The sequence below is a fragment of the Dipodomys ordii genome, unplaced genomic scaffold (genome assembly GCF_000151885.1).
Source record: "Dipodomys ordii isolate 6190 unplaced genomic scaffold, Dord_2.0 Scaffold55, whole genome shotgun sequence".
NCBI lineage: Eukaryota > Metazoa > Chordata > Mammalia > Rodentia > Heteromyidae > Dipodomys > Dipodomys ordii.
The window spans coordinates 7,135,003-7,152,062 of NW_012267271.1; the positions used below are offsets into that span (position 1 = coordinate 7,135,003).

General features: G+C 50.3%; 1 protein-coding gene across 2 annotated transcripts in view; it reads right to left on the minus strand.

Moving 5' to 3' along the window:
* The window catches only part of Med27 (mediator complex subunit 27), a 177,803-nt gene that overhangs the window by 18,837 nt on the left and 141,906 nt on the right, over positions 1-17,060 (minus strand). For both annotated transcript variants that reach the window (XM_013021240.1, XM_013021241.1), the window contains exon 5: positions 7,320-7,427. In XM_013021240.1, the coding sequence (XP_012876694.1) occupies positions 7,320-7,427 (108 nt within the window). The remainder of the gene's footprint in view (positions 1-7,319; positions 7,428-17,060) is intronic.

The window sequence follows — 17,060 nt, forward strand, 5'->3', positions numbered from 1 at the left end:
GGTCAGGAACTCTGGTCTAGGGGGCCTCAACTTGACAAACAAGTAAGCTGAGGCCCCGCTGCGATGTGGGTGGGCCCGTTGCAAACCAGTCCTCCAGACACCCTGGGACACTCACAGCACCTCACTAACTTGTTCTCCCCATTCTGGGTTCCCCAGGTGCCACAATATACCAAGTCAGTGCCCTGTGGCTGTTTTGAAGCATGTCGGGAGCCGTTCTGGCTTGGTGCCCGCATGCGGCTCATGGAGGGTGTAAGGCCAGGGAGCCCTGTGTGTCCGCTTTAATATAGGAGGTCAGGAGCTGAGCAAATTGAAGGGCCTGCGAATGGGCCTCTTGGGGCGGCCTCTGGGGTTGGCCAGTGGTCAAGGCAGAAGGCAGAAAGCGGACCACGGTCACTCAGCGTGTGCGTGCCATTATTGACTCGGCATAAGGGGAGCGGGAGGTCAGTCCCCGTGTGGCTGTGACATACCACAGGAACAGAAGTGCCCCACCTGACCCGGCCACCTCATAGCTCTGCTTCTATTCTGAGGAAAATACCCACACATGGCTTTCAGGAGAGATCTTGGGAAAGGAGGCGGTGCTGTGTCCGGGTTCATGGTCAGTTCGGCTCCTTCCGCTCCCGCTCCCCTGGCTGGACAGCAGAGCAGGCCAGGGCGGGGGAGAAGGCCGTGTGCAGGGCTTCCCAGCCCTATGCCAGGGCTTATGACGCTAGAGTTTCATTTGCCTGGCACACCTTCACCCCCACCCACCGCCTATACCAGCTCTTTCCTGGATACCCCCAGAACTCCTGGCAGACCCCTCCTCCCATTTTTGGCTGAGCTGCCCATGAGAGGCGAGAGGTGGCATCCATTTTCAAGTCCCTTAAGCCAATGGGCGGGAGGAAGAACTGAAAGGTTAACAACTGACAGGGGGAAAAGTGACAGAGCGAACTCCAAGGGAAGCCTGGGGGGAGAAATAACACAACGTTCACTCTCCCGATGATCAGTTCTGCTGAAGAAAATCAGTGTCGGGCAGCTGGTGGTGTTGGGAGAAGAAGCCAGGCTTGCGTTTCTTCTCGGTGAGCAGTCTAGCCCAGAGTATAACAAATGCAGCATTTAAAGGCCGTGCAAGGAATGCAGGGTGAATAAGAATGACTCCCTGCATCTTGCAGTTCTATCAAAATCACTGCCAAGATGACAGGGAGGGAGATGCCAAGGACTCTTAACAGCAATGTCTGGACTTGGAACGCATCTCGTTCTGCTCACATTCTGAGCTCACAGCTGCTGCTTCTGAAGTTCTTTACTGTTTATCCTTCCTGCCTGTTCCTGTCACACGTAAATGGAGCAAGACATAAACACAGAGGCACAAAAAAGAGAAGGAAGAATCTGCAGAGATGAAAAGTGGTAGCTATGAGAGAAAATGATCTTAAAAAAAAACGTGCAGTCTCTACCCAACCTTTTAATAACAAAATCATCTGGAGAGAAACACGCGCAGGTTTAATTAAGCGCCGGAAACTGCGGTCTAACTGTGGGCTCTCAAAGCCCATGGAGCCTACTGGGAGGGCGGGCGCTTTCTCAAAGGAGGCTGTGCGCATTCTTCGGGACCCTGGGCAGCGGTTCCACCATCTGGGACAGAAGGACCTTGGACAATGCAGTCTGTTCACAGGGTGCACAAGGCTGAGAAAGGCTCCCCAGGACAATGAGCTCCCCTTTTGCTGGGAACACACAGCAGGTGGCCTAGACTTGATTTTCTGCTAGATTTATGCTGAAGAAAGCCGTTGAAGTGAGTGTTCTGGAGTCAGCGCTGTGACTCTCTTTGGGGCCAAGGAGATCTCAGGAATTCATTTCAGGAAGGCAGAGCTGATCCGAGCGAATATTTATTAGTGCCAGCTTATCTGCTGCACCGACTAGTATGATTACCAATTTCTTTTACTAGCTGGAACATTCAAATCAAGGAACATCCTGGCAACTCTAAGTCTTCAGGCTGGTGAACAAGACATCTCTCCAAACTGTGGTGTCAGGAAATGAGTGATGCTTCCCTCAGAAGGCTGTGTAAGCGCAAGACCTGAAAGGGTGAAGTCAGCCTGTGACTGGTGGCTGACCCTGCGGCCACTCAGCCCACCGTTGGGGACTGGAGAAGGCGTGGTGGGGTAGGACTGGGGCCTGTTCCTGCCTCGCTCAGGACCAACCCCGAGATGTGAAAAGGCCTCGATGTACAAGGACAAGTAGTGAAAATCCTGACAAATCAGATTTATTCATGGAAAAGCAGACTCAGAATGACCTGACACCAGTGGGCAATGTTATGCTGACACTGACCACGGCCGTCACCTGTCACATCAGGAGGTCGGGAAGGTTTACGATGACTGCCCTCAGCCCACTCTATCTGCGCCATCCGCTCAATCCCTGCATGGTAAAGATGATCAAATCAAGTCCAGCTGCCAAGGAGACGGGCGTGGAGACGGCAAGCCACCACGGTGACTCCCCAGAGTGAACCGATGAGTGGGGTATGTGGGCGCAGGTCTGGGCCCAGCGGCCTGGCTCTCCACGGACTGTCGCCTGCCAGCTCTTCTGGGGGTGTTCCTGGCGGGCTCAGCCTCACAGATCCGCGCCAGGCTGCTGTGTGACAGTGATGGCCGCTAAATTCACTCAGCAGTGTGTGAAGACGCTGGCAGCTTATCAGAACGTTATCAATTCTTTATTTCACTTCAAAAGGCAGCACATACAGAGCATTTTAAATGATGCGAAATGGATCTGCCTAAATAAAACTTGGAAGCCACGCAGGAGCCTCTGCTGTCAAAGCCTTTCTTTAGGAACTTTGTTGGGCAAGGTCAAAAGGTGAAAGACGTGCCCTTTGGGGTGAAGGCAATGGTGACTCGTCTCTCTTTGGCTCCCCAAGTTTTCAGAGCTATTGTGCTGTCTCTGTGGTCATCTTCCCGGCCTGCCTCCCTGGAGGACTGGGGAGCGAAGGAGCCCCGAGAGGAATGCAGCGCTGCGGGTCTATTAGTCTTCAACTTTTCACTTTCAATCAGGACATGCATTTGTTACTGAAAATCTGCTGTAAGCACAATTCCAGGGCATCGTCTGCCTAGGACTTAAACTGGGCTCCCCTTTCCCGGCTCTCACCCTTCTTCCCAGAAGTAACAGGAGGCCATTTTTCTGAAGGTCGTCTGAACAATTTCAAAGGCTATAACAAATCAAAATGTTCCCTGCATCTAATATCAAACGGGGCTGATGCCAACACTTATTAGAGAAATCAGATTCAAGCTTCCCCCAGCCCTCGCGACCCCAACACACACACACACACCCAACTTTGAAGTGGGAAGAACACTGGATCAGAAATGACCCTGGAGACAGCTCGGCTGTCTTTGAAGGCTCCCTTTGATAGCTCCACTCTTTCCCTCTCTTCCGCTTGGAGGCTAAAAGCTGCCTTTCTTATTGATATGGGGTAATTAATGAAGCTATAGCATTAACATAACCTAAATCCCCTAATAAGACAGATTCAACGGAGGCCCTTCTGCTTCCTCACTGCAGTCCGACTGGTATAGAATCAGGACGGCGGCCAGGTCTTTCTCTGAACCCTGCCTTTTAGCATGCTGAGTCACGGCTCTCTCTGATTACAATGAGTAGTGCTCGGTAAGTCTGAACAGCATTTTCATTCTTTATTCGAGGAATCAGTGCTTGGGACCCAAAGCTGGCATCCCAGGTAACCATCCGGGCATAGCGCATTACTGCTATTGCCCACGCAGCCTTGCTGGCTGGCACGGTTTCTGAGGGGAAAACCCTGCTGCGGCTGGGAATGAGGGGGGGGGGGGGGGTGGAGGGATAGGAATGGGGGGGGTGTGGGCCACCCCACAGCTCTAAGGACAATAAGTCCTTTCAGTGAGTCTGGCTTCATGGCAGTGTTTGGTGGACAGAGGTGAAGGCCACGGGCAACTTTCAGAGCCACACCCAGTGTCCCAGCTGTGCTCCACAAACTTAGCAAACTACAGGACTGTGACTTTGCAACAGCCAAACTGCCAATGACGATTTGTTCTGGTTGACCACACCTTCAGCTGCCACAGCACCTTCCAAAGGCTAGCTTGATGGGATGTGTGACACTGTAAGCCACAGAGTGCACTAATGGCCCCTGCATGCAAATGCCCCAAGGGCCGGCACTCCCGGGGAGTGGGGGGCACTCAGCCCCACTCCACGTCTTCTTCTGGTGACTTGTCAAGGGCCAACTGGAGCAAGCCAGTTTGCTTCCCCGAATGTGACCACGTTCCCTGGGAATGTAAAGGGGCCTGCCTCCTCAGTCTTGCTCTGGCCAGTTGGGAGGACCCTGTGTGGCTACAAAAGGGACCAAGAGGCTGCCTGTCCCACCACACTTCCAACCAGGTTCCTGGCTCACAATCTGAGGAGGCCACACCCACCTCTCACCAGAAGCCACATGGGAGCTCGTGTGTGCTGCCTTCAGCCTTGCTCACGACTTCCATTCCTGCTGCTGCTTTTAGTCCCATTTCTCATTTTTTGAGTCCAGCTAAACATTTTCACATCCTAAGCAGGCTATTTCAGCATCCTCTCCCGCACACAACTAGGCTTCTGTTCTGGGACACAGAGTGACAGGAGGGGGTCTGGGCCTGGAGAAGCTCCAGCAGCCCACCCAGCCTTGGGCTGGCCCTGCGTGGCTGTGGGCGGGACACTTCCTCACCAGGGCACAAGTGACAGCAGCAGCACCCAGTTACGGTTTATTTCTGAGGACTCGCTGATGCTGTAGTAAGTGTGAGCCGCACACCTGCCGTGGCCATAAATGTCTTATCCTTAGTGTTTTTGTTAATTGCAAGACAGAAGTATACACAAACACCCATGATGTGCTAATCGTAGTGCCGGTAAAAACTTCACAACTCACTGGCTGTGTCCCAAGTGAAGACGACTTAGAGGCAAAGGGGTGGTGGCCCCCTCAGGAGCCCATGATCCCAAGCACAGGGCAGCAAGGAAAGGCAGAAGAGAGAGAGTGGGAGAGGGCATGTTGGGTAGACTGGCAGGGCAGCTCCCACAGGGAGAGGCAGCATGCTAGTGGGTGCCAAGGTGCCACCCAAGACCAGAAAGCAAGGCCAATAATTAGGCGTTTGCACACTGGAAAGGAGCTAGGGTTCTCAGATGTGTTCTGCAAGATGCCAGTGTCCTAATATATTCTAAGAAAAAAGGGGAAAACCCAACCAACTCGGTGACCTTGCAGAACAAAACCACATGCTCACTCCTTTAGTAACTAAAGGCTCTGAGACGTACTCCAGTAAAGATACTGAACTTGAACTTGGGGCTGGAGATAAAGCTGCCTAAGTATGTGTAAGGCCTTGGGATTTGATCTCCAGCACTGCCTAAAAACAAAAAGGAGCTTGCTGCCTTTTTTTTTTTTCACTCAAGGTTAGCCCTGTACTACTTGAGCCATGCCTCCAATTGCAAACTGAGCTTTCTGTAATTCATTGTTGCTCAACCTTTGACAAGTTCCACACCTGACCCTTCCTCCTTGGAAAGGCAAGGGGACAGTCCTGTGGCTATGTACTTTAGGGGGCAGCCTGGGGAGCCAAGTGTGGAGCAAGTTAAGACTGAAGACCAGACGTGAAGTGGTAAGAACAGAGATTCTGTCAGAGTTCAAGTGAGGATGTGGACAGGAGGGGCTGAATGGGAGGGCTTCAGGAGGGGAGAGCCAGCACCTGCTGACAGACTAGCTACAAGGGGCGATGAGAAAAGAGCCAGTACTTTGGTAGAGAGATGGATAACAGGAAAAGGAATGCGGAAGAGACGGTGCAGGGGTAGAGCTGCATCTGGGCAAGGCCTGCAGGAGAGGCAGGGACTAGTGATCTCTGTGTGGTTGTCAGATGAGGATGGGGTGAAGAGTCTCTGACGCAGCTGGGAGAGGGCACACAGACACTTTCCACTCCCCTAGTTCTAGCTGCACAATGGAGACAGTGCTAGCTAGTGAGTACTCCTCAGGTAGGTAAGTGCCTATGTCACTTACTTTGGAGATTTTCAGTATGGGGAACTTCCAGTAACGGGATGTTAAAGGTAACTGCAAAGTAGGCAGTCTCCACTCCTTAATAAATCGAGGGTGCTTCGTTGGCATCCTGACTTTGTGTATTTGTTGTGATTTACCCTCCCCCAGCTACTTGCAAACAGGCCAGGGCTGTTTCCTCCAGGTGTGACTACGGCATGGAACCCTTTGAGGTGAAGGCACACAGCAACCCCGCGTGGGGACCATTCTGGAAACCGGAGCTCAGAGTCACGGGAGGCCATGCTGCCTCATCTCCCACTGGGCTCTCCTTGCTTGCTCCAGGGATAGTTTGGTTCCTGAAGGTGAGACCAAAGGCAGATTCTCCCTATTCACACTTGGCCATCACTAAGGAAACTGGGGAAAGCGGGACCAAGTTTCTGGTCTGAAGCTTCCCCCGGAGCCAGTGCTCTGGAGGCTGTGAACTGCCGGCCGGCTGACCGCTCTCATGCCGGTAAGTGGCGGCAGGACCGCTCTGCGCAGCGCCGCTCGGTGCCTAGCCGCACTCATCACCTGTTTTTGAAGAACACTATTCTCACTGTAATGAGGCCATGGATGCTAAGTACTAGTACTAACAGACTTCAAACACTTTTAATTGGAAACCAAGGTGAAGGGAAAGTTCCTGAGGCAGGGAGGAGGCCCAGGCGGGGAGATGGTGGGCAGAAGCCGGTGGGTCTCCCAGGCAGGGTGCTCATTACACTAGGGAGCAGACACAAATGAAGGCTGTCAGATCCCATTAGCATCCCCCCGATGCTCTTCACAGAGCCATATGGAGTTTGTGGCCTGAAGAAATTAGGGGTCCACATGGGTGAACTTCCCAAGAAACAGATCTCCCAGGGGAAGGAGTCTTTCAGTAGCAGAAGTGACTTCCTGAGGGTGACTTGTGAGTTTCCCAGAAAAAAAAAAAGAAAAAGAAAAAAAGAAATGTCATTGGGTTGTGACAAACCAACTTGAATTTTCCTCATGGTTCTGGGAAAGCAAAGTGCTGAACCCTGGGCTATTGATGTGCCAGTTGACTTGGAAAATAAAATATCCATTTCCTCAGAAGACACATTTAATGAGGCAACCGGGGTCTAAGGTGATAAATTAGAAATTCAAGTAAGGGCATCAGGTTTAGAGCAAGCAGCAGAAGCTTGATGAAAACGGCGAGCAGAGAGGATGAGATGCTGTTTGTACAGTGTTCATCTTCACACTGACAAATCTGTTTGTGGATCATGTCAGCTACGATTGCTAGTATTTAACGTCATTCACCATGGACTTGGTTTGGGATACTGAAAATTAATAATAATAATAATACCCCAGGCTCCAGGAAGCTTACCTTGCCGCCCTCGGTGTAGACGTTCTCATTGTAACCCTTCACTATGGTTCGATCAATGAACAGGCTCCTCATGACGACGATCACTTTCAACACCTTCCCCAAGGTCACCTGTCAAAACACGAGCACACATGACAGCTCCCACCTGAACAGCCAGCTCCCATGAAGTTGGGCGGGCCTGAGGGGAGTAGAGGTGGCCGCCTCTCTGTCTCCTGGGGAAGGCTTGCTCCTTTTCCTCGAAGCACCTGCGAACAGCCTCACCAGCAGATGCTCTGCCTGTACTCTCTGAAGGACGCTGAGGGGTCCGACTCATCTGACCACCATTCATTTTGCCTTAGAAACTCTCAGGATAGGTTTCACGTGCCTTTACTATCTGCTGGGTCAAGGACCCCTCCTGCAGTTAGGTTTTCCAAAGGCTATGACCCTGTAATTCTGGCATCTGGGATTTTGAGCAGTTGTTTTTTACACTGTACAGTGAGTAAGAGTATCTCCAGTAGCCCCTGGCTGAACTACCTATTTATAGGGACTGATGAAAAGTGGGAGAAAATAATACCAAAATAAAGTCTGAAGGTAAAAGCAAAATAGCTGAATTTTCTTTCCAGAAAAGAAACATGATCCTGGAAATGCATTTAAGTGCTTTTATTCTCTTAGAACCAAAGCATGTATTATAGATTAAAAATCACCTGAAAAAAAAAGTACAGTTTCAGTTTCCCAGATGCCAGGCAAAAAGAAGAAAGAAGCCCGTTGTGCACACGGAACAGACTCCGCCCAGCAACAGAAGCGCACCTTTCTTCTTCTTTTTCCCCGCCCCCCCCCCCCCAGTTGTGGGGCTTGAACTCTGGGCCTGGGCGCTGTCCCTCAGCAATTCAGCTCAAAGCGAGTGCTCTACCACTTGAGTCACAGCACCACTTCCAGTCTTTTCTGTTTATGTGGTGCTGAGGAATGGAACCCAAGGGCCTCATGCATGTGAGGCAAGTAGTAGTACTGAGCCACCTTCCCAGCCCCCAGAAGTGTGCCTTTCCATAGGGGTTCCCATGTGATGCTCAGGAGGCAGACCTGCCTGGGACCCACCTGAGGCCCACAGTGTGTCTGGGCTGCTTGGCTGGGGCTGGGCCTCACAGAATCTGCCAGAATGAAGTCTATCTGATAACAGCCCCAGAGCATCTAATCCTTTGATTTCCAGCCAACCTACTGCCTGTCTCTGGAGACGCCACCTTTGGCCATCTCTTCCTTTACTTCCCTATCCTCGTTGTTTCCTGACTACCTTCAACAATCAGCACCCCCTTTCCTTATTAGTCCTTGGCACCAACGACATCCCGATGTTAATTCTGAGCACTGGAGAGTGTCTCTAAATTGGGGGAGAATATAAACTGGGTAAAGAATCAGCAACACAGATTTGTCTACATTTAAGGAAACGCTAATAAATAGATCTTGCTTTTGTACTTTTAAATACTATCACACCAGGCTTCATTCAGTGGGTCTTTGTCTGTGTAACTGGAACCATTACTTAAGGATGCCAAGAAACCACCAAGGTTGGATCAGCAACTCTGCCTTCAGACAAGAGAAGCCTGCTAGAAGCGAAGTCAGCCGAACAGCTTGTAATTACAAGCCCTGAATCAATCAATGGCCTCTCACATAATATGGAGGCGGGCCTGAGAGGACTCCTACAAAAGGGGTCCACTGCACTTAACTCTTCTTGCTAGGAAGCTTGGGCCACTAAGCAAGTATTTTGAAAAAATACCAACATCTAGCTCACTTTATTATTACCTGATAACCTGCCTCAGTAAAGTGATTATTTAAGTTTCTGAAGATAGATGTCAGAAATATATACTAAAGACATCACAAATTGTTTAATTCATTAATGCTGCAGAACTGGATTTGAACTACAGGCCTTATGTTTGATTGGCAGATGTTCTACTGCTAGTTACACCTCCATCTGTTTTTGCTTTGTTTTTGTTTTTGGTTGTGTGCTTGAACTCAGGGCCTAAGTGCTCTCTCCCTGAGCTCTTTTGCTCAAGGCTAGAGCTTTACCACGTTGAGCCTTTGCACTACTTCCAGTTTTCAGGTAGTTAACTGGAGATAAGAGTCCCCAGGGACTTTTTTGCATGAGACAGCTTTTATCTGTGATCCTCAGATCTCAGCTTTCCGAGTAGCTAGGATTGCAGGTGTCAGATCTCACCGGAGTAGCTAGGATTGCAGGTGTGAACCACCAGAGGCTTTATTTTCCTTTTTTTTTTTTTTTTTTTTTTAAAGGATAGGACCTCACTTTCTGCCTGGGAGTGTGTTGTTGAACTCTGACCTGCCTGTTTGACGCTTTCCTTCAGAGGTGGGGTGACAGGCATGCACCACCACACTCAGCTTCCCACTGTTGAGATCGAGTTTCAAGCTATGCAATACTCTCAATTTCAATGTCACTCTCCTAACCAGCTAGGATGACATGTATAAACCACCAGTATCTAGTTAGTCTTCTTGTTTTACTAGTTAACTTTGGTATTTCAAACTTAATACTAAAATGTTAAAAATACATGTTCAAGCCGGACGCCCGGTGGCTCACGCCTAAAATCCTAGCTACTCAGGAGGCTGAGATCTGAGGATCGTGGTTCAAAGCCAGCCCGGGCAAGAAAGTCTGTGAGATGCTTATCTCCAATAAACCACTAGAAAACCAGAAGTGGCCCTGTGGCGCAAGTGGTAGAATGCTCCCTTTGAGCTGAAGAGCAGGGACAGCGTCCAGGCCCAGAGCTCAAGCCCCACAACCAACCAAAAAACAACAACAACAAAAGATGCTCATTATACAAAAATCATTCCATCCGAAGATAATGACCATCCATTCTTGGAGATTTCCTTTAAATATTTTTATTACTCAAGATTTGTGTTTTCTGGGCTGGTGTGACTCAGTGGTTGTGTACTTGCCTATCAAAGTGTTAGGCAAGCCCCATACCACCAAAAAATATAAATAAAAAGGTGTGCATCTTATGAATTCCTAACATAGCAACAAATAAAATACAGGTATATCAAGTCCCAAATATACAGGTATATCAAGTCCCAAATAAAATTTTTACCCCAAATGATGACATAATAGTTGCATGTGCTATGTAGTCTTCAAAAATAGTGCTAGAGGCAACAGGATATGGTACGCGATATACTATTGTTTCTTTGGCTAGACTCCTATTCTTAGATATTTATAGAGCTTTCTAGCTTCCCCTAATACTACTATGTACACCTCTGCCAACAGAGCTTTCAGAGTTAGGGGTTATTTCTTACTTTAGGACAGATTTGCAGAACTGCTAATCACTGCTAATTCTATAAGTACTCCAGGTTTGGGTATGGCCCGCCATACCCAGCTAATTTCACTTTGCATGTCAGCAACCGAGCTGTGACTCAAATGAAAATAAAACAGAACCAAACCCAACAACCTTCCAATGCCAGCTTACTTTAAACTGTTTTTCTTTTCTTTTTTTTTTTTGACAGTCATGGGGCTTGAAACACTGGGCCTGGGTACTGTCCCTGAGCTACTTTTTCTCAAGGCTAACACTCTACCACTTGAGCCACAGCACCACATCTGGCTTTTTCTGTATATGTGGTACTGAGGAATTGAACTCAGGGCTTCATGCAAGCTAGGCAAGCACTCTACCACTAAGCCATGTTCCCAACCCCACTTTAAAACTTTATTAGCACAAATTAACTGTACAAAGGAGTACTAGCTTACCTTTTAGAAACATTTTATTATGGAAGACTCAGACAAAGGAACCTGAGCCAGCATGAAGGAGCCCCAAGGGCTGGCCCCCACTAAAATGGCCTGCTGGGCTAGCCAGTGTCCTCTCCCCGCCCCTGCGTGGCTCTGGCACAGTAAGAGTCAGGGTGGCATGGCTCTGCAGTTTCAGCGCATGTCTCTGATAAGGGCTCTAAAAACAACTCCAAACTTGTGATACGATCCCATATTGAAACAACAGTAATTCTCAGTATCACCAAGCATCCAGTGTGGTCATTGCTCAAGTCGCATAAGGCCACTTCTGGAACTGTTTTTCACAGTCCGGTCCACAGAAGCAACCATTCGTTCCAATGACAGCCAACTCCCTTCCTACCATGCCGTACTCTCTGGACATCTCGGAGGTTGGGGTTGCCCCAAATTAGTAGACGATGAGATTCACGGTGTTTTAGAGTTTTTTTGGTAAGACCTGTGGGGCTGTAGCGGTGTGTGGAGTCAAGTTGAATGGCTTTCAGATCCCCGAGGCTCTTTGAACTTTGTCATTTCTTATTTTTCACAAAGCCACAAAGGACCTGGTGCTTGTATAAGTTGGCTGAGAGGGATTCATGGCCTTCTGAATTTTTACCACAGTCAAGAAGGCACTATGTAAGCGGGGGGGGAGGGGCACAGAAATGGAGGGACAAAGAGTGAGCAAATGCAGCAGTGGTACTCACTGGACACTATGTTGAAAATGAATCATTACAACTTGTAGCCAGGCGCCGGTGGCTCACACCTGTAATCCTAGCTACTCAGGAGGCTGAGATCTGAGGATCAAGGTTCAAAGCCAGCCTGGGCAGGAAAGTCTGTGAGACTCTTATCTCCAATAAACCACTAGAATCCAGAAGTGTCGCTGTGGCTCAAGGGGTAGAGCACTGGCCTTGAGACGAAGAGCACACAGACAGTGCCCAAGCCCAGAGTTCTAGCCCCACGATGGACAAAAAAAACCCCAAAAAACAAAAAAACCAAACTTGTGAGTGGGGATGGGAGGGAAAAACCAGGAGAGAGTGAGGGAAGGGTGACAGAAAGAAATGTACTCACTGCCTGACTTATATGACTATAACCCCCATGTACATCACCTTTGTAATAACAATAAAACTAAAAAATAAAGAAAGAAGGCACTCTGTCCCCAATTTCCAAGGCTTCTGAATCAGGAGCAGGAGGAATCATGGCTTGGCATTGCTGCCGGGAAGACCCTGTTCCTATGCCTCTGAATGTGCCCCTCACGTCTTCCGCTCTACGTTGAGACAATGCTACCTCTGATGCAGGTGGGCACAGGGCCCACCCAGAGGAAGCTCTTGGTGGCACTCAGCTGCTCCTCAGCTGAACAATGTTGAGTTTGCCAGGGTGGAATGATCTGAAGCCAGTTAGCATCGAAGCTGGTACCTGAGCTGCTGCTCTTCCCAGGCCCTGAGCTTGAACCCTGCTGCCACACCCGAGGCTATAGGAAAGCTGCAGTGGATGACAGTGGGCCTCGGCCCAGAAAGGTGGACACATCAGGATCACCGGTGGCTCCCACCTGTAACCCTAGCTACTCAGGAGGCTGAGAGCATCTGGTTCAAAGCCACCCTGGATGGGAAAGTTTGTGAGACTCTTATCTTCAATTAACCGTTAAAAGCTGGAAGTGGAGCTGTGGCTCAAGTGGTAGAGTGTCAGCCTTGAGCAAAAAAGCTCAGGGACAGTGCACAGGCCCTGAGTTCAAGCCCTAGAACAGGCACAAAACAACAAACAGAAAGGGCTGGAGTGTGGCTCAATTGGAGAGTGCCTTCTTTCTTTCTTTTTTTTTAAAAATAAGTTTTTTTTTTAATTGTGAAAATACGTTACAATTACATGAGCAAGGTAATAAGTACATTTCTTATCAAGCATGGTTTTTCCCCTACCATCCCTGCCCTTGGAGAGTGCTTTCTTAGCAAGTACAAAGCTGAGTTCAAATCCCAGTATCACCACAATAACAACAACAACAAAAACAAGATCCACCTTGAGGTGGGAGAAGACAATTGCCCCCCCCCACCCCCCTGGGGATTCTCAATAAGATATTATTACTTAAGCTGGAGAACAAAAGAGGATCCTCAGACGACACAGTGTACAACAAAGCTTCTGAGCATGGCTGGCAGAGCCTGGCCATTCTCTGTTCTGAGCGGTGCTAGGCTACCCCCACCCCGCCCTCCATCATGATGAAGCTTGGTGCTCATCCCACTCCACCACTCCAGGCACTCTGGATCCTCACATATCCGGGGTGTGACAGTCTGTAGCAGATCTGCACGTACCAGGTTGTAGTAACCTTGGGCTTTTGATAGACAGATCTGTCCATGCATCACAGATGGGCCATGAGCCTCCTTACACAAACTAGCCCATGTCGCCATGGTCACAAGCAAGATGCCCACTGACAGGGTTTACGGGTTGGTTCTTGGCAATGGCTATGAGATGCCACAGATAAAAGCCAATGCCATCTGGTAGTGGAGTGTGCTTGTTGCCAGGGTAACACTTTTCTATACTGAACAGCGCAGTTCCTAAGAGCTCACTCGCCACTCTTCCTGTGCATTGGCCTGTGAGCGTCACGTGGCACACAGCACAAGGTCAAGGCTAGCAGGCTGCATCCTGAGCAGGGGCAGGCTCGGGGAGAGGCAGCGGGAGGGCTTGTGCTGCAGGGAGTGAGTGGGTGCGGACTCGGCCAGCCCCCGCTGCAGCACCGCGCTTGGGGCTGGTGGTGGCATTCTCTGCATGCTCCCTAGCTGCTGAGCTGCAGTCTACTACGAGTTTTAGCCCACTGTGGCAAAGTGGGCTAAAGGTGGGACAAGAAAGGAAGGGGAGGAAAGTCAAGGAGAACAGCTACCAGTGAGAACCTTAACAGATCAGGTGGTTGGAATTTTCTCCTGCTGGAAGGCCAGCAGCTGAGAGGGGCTGTCACTCCAACTCTCTGTCCTCCGGGGCTGTGTGGCTAACACACTTCGGAGCACATTTGCAGCTAGGACCCTGAGATATGCATTGACCAAACCCCAAGGAGCCAGGCCAGATGACAACCCTGCCAGCGCAGGGCACGGTGCAGGGGTGAAGGGTACGACAGGACCTGCCAGCCGCACGGCCAAGCCCTGCTTTGGGGCGGGGGCATTTTATTTGAAAAAAAGAAGCCAACGAGTCATAAAAGGCCACCTGTAAGTGTTCTTTTCTACATATATAAGGCACAAGCCGAACATGCAGGCATCCTCAGGGCTGCTGTGATCAATGACACTTTTCCATATGGGGGTGGGAAAGGTTGGCAGGCTTACCGAGGGGTAGGAGCTGCAAGACAGCGCTAAGAAGGTGAGGTGCTCACCGTGGAGTGGTGAGTGCATGACATGCAACACTGCTCCAGAGGACCGTGGAACCCAGGCTACCAGAGCTATCTAGTGAGTATTTGTGCTGAGAGCCAGTGGCTCAAACCTGTAATCCTAGCTACTCAGGAGGCTGAGATCCAAGGGCTGTGATTCAAAGCCAGCCTGGTCAGAAAGGTCAATGAGACTTTTATCCCTATTTACCCAGCAAAGAGCTGAAAGTACAGGTGTGGCTCAAGTGGTCGAGTGCTAGCCTTGTGTGAAAAAAAACTCAGTTCAAGCCCAATATGGGCATAAAAACAGGACTTAAACAATCATTTTCTCCAACTTTCCCATTTTAAATAAGGGTTTTGTAAACTAAGGCCCGTGGAGTTGGTTGGAGTGACATACACGCCACGTGAACTGTCCTGGGCACTTGAGCTTCGGGAAAGGACAGTGCTGCAACCCAAGCATCTCGTGCAATCAAAAACAACTCAGGGTAGAGGGAAGGGCTCAACCATGAGCGGTCCCTGGGAGTGTCATGGATGGTCCTCCCGAATGTTCTTAGTACAGCCTGAGCAAAGGCCCACCCAGGCTCTCCCCACTCCCGGTCCTCCCCCAATCGTGTGCTTTCTGTCTCTGTGTTCCTAGGGATGGGTATGCTCTCCGGGCTGCAGGTGAGAATGGGGTGTCTCCTGTCACCACTGGGTACAGCCCAGGTGTGTCTTAGTTCTTAACAAGCAGGAGGTCCAAACCTCCAAAGACTTGAGTCCAAGTCACCGCTTTTCTGGGCAGGGCCAGAAGCTTCCTCTTGCTGCTTCCCTAGCTCCTGCCTGGCCCCATCTTCCCAAACACCAGCAAAAATGCCCATTAATCTCAGTGCTTTGCTAAAACGACTCAAACTCCTACGCTGTAGGATACCTGGCTCCCTCACCAATGGCTCTCTATACACGTCTGACCTCAGCACGCGATGTGCTAAGAATGCACCTGCTTCAACTGTTTAGTGGCTCTTTGAAGAGCGAGCGCTCTGAATCCCACACAGCTGCGCTAAGGGCAGCCCTGCCGGAACCATGCTGGCTGGAATTGTCCTCAGAATGGTGGCCTCAGGCAGCTGCAGCAGCAAGGGGCCTGAGCACCAGAGCCCGGAGGGAACTGCCGGGCTTCTTTCTAGGAAAGCTCCAGACTGGTTGAGATGGACTTGCTCTGGATCTCTGAGAGGCCAAAGCCCTGGCAGGACCCGGGCTGGGAGCGCTGGGAAGAGGGCGCCCCCTGGGAACTGCCGGGCAGGGCAGTGAGCACCACAGAGGGAAAATGGGCTGTGTTCGTGGGAAGCCACGCAAGTACGTGGAGGGCTGGTCGGGGAAACTCAAGTTGTTCCACTCACTTAGGCTGCTTTTGCTCCCCAGAGGGGTGAGTGAGCTTCAGACAGCAAGAGGCAGGTGACAACACACGACATGACCGGCCTGGCCTGAGACAGGAAGTTTTCATAGCCCTCAGGGGTGAAGTCTATTTTTCCTTTTGAGGCAAGGCAGAAAAAACAAGGCAGGCAGGCAGGCTGGCTTTGGGTTCTGTCTACCAAGCCAGAAAATGCACTGGCCAGTGAGGCAGAGGGAGGGGTCTGGCCACGGCCCCTCTGGCTAGACAGGCTGCGCCAGCCCCCAGCCTCTCCACGGTCCTTCTCGCACCTGGGAGTGGAGAGTGCTCACCTCAAGCGCAGCCAGGGCTCTGCCTGCCTTCCTGCAGGGCCAGTGCCCTGGGTCCCTACCACAGGTCGGGGGTGGGGGAAGACTGGGACAAGCTTCCTCATCTCCCAGGGAGCCCCCTCTCAGGCCGCCGCCTGGCTGGTGCCAGCAGCATCACGAGGCCCTCGCTGCATGGTAGCGATTATTAATATCACTGTTGTCATTACTTTAACAATTACTAAACACCCTGCCTAATAAGGTTTATTTTTCATTAGGTGGCTTATTCCACTGATGAGTAAATTGGAGCCATTTGCTAATGAGCAATTTGGGCTCATTCCTCTTCTAAGTTCCTAAGTGCTCTGGTGGCAGGGAATTCGATCACAGGGGACTCGCCCACTTGCCAAGTTGCACTAAAAGGTTTCATGAGATAATCTTCCATTTGGAAGTATATAGAATCTCACCATCTTGTCTGCTTCCTCCTCCTCAACAACAAAAATCCACTGAGTGGAGAACTCTGCCTCCTAAGCTTGGGTCCTGCTACCTCTGGACTGCCCTCTCAGGGTCTGACAGCCCACCCAGACTGCTCAACTAAGACTCCACCTATCTTCACACACACACATGTGCATGCCTGTGCAAGCGTATTATAAGGCCCTCATAGAGAGAAGTAGAGTACAGAACTGAAGCCAATATCTGCATACAATGAGAAGAGCAGTCTCCAAAGCTGTATGGATGAGATAGGACAGGGCTGATGGAATGAGGGCTGCCTATTTTTTTTTTTTTTTTGGTCGGTCCTGGGGCTTGAACTCTCGGCCTGGGCACATTCTCTGTGCTCAAGACGAGCGCTCTACCGCTTGAGCCACAGTGCCACTTCTGGTTTTCTAGTGGCTTATTGGAGATAAGGGTCTCATGGACTTTCCTGCCCAAGCTGGCTTTGAACACAATCCTCAGATCTCAGGCTTCTGAGTAGCTAGGATGACAGGCATGAACCACCAATGCCTGGTTTTTTTGGGTCCGGTCGTGGGACCTGAAC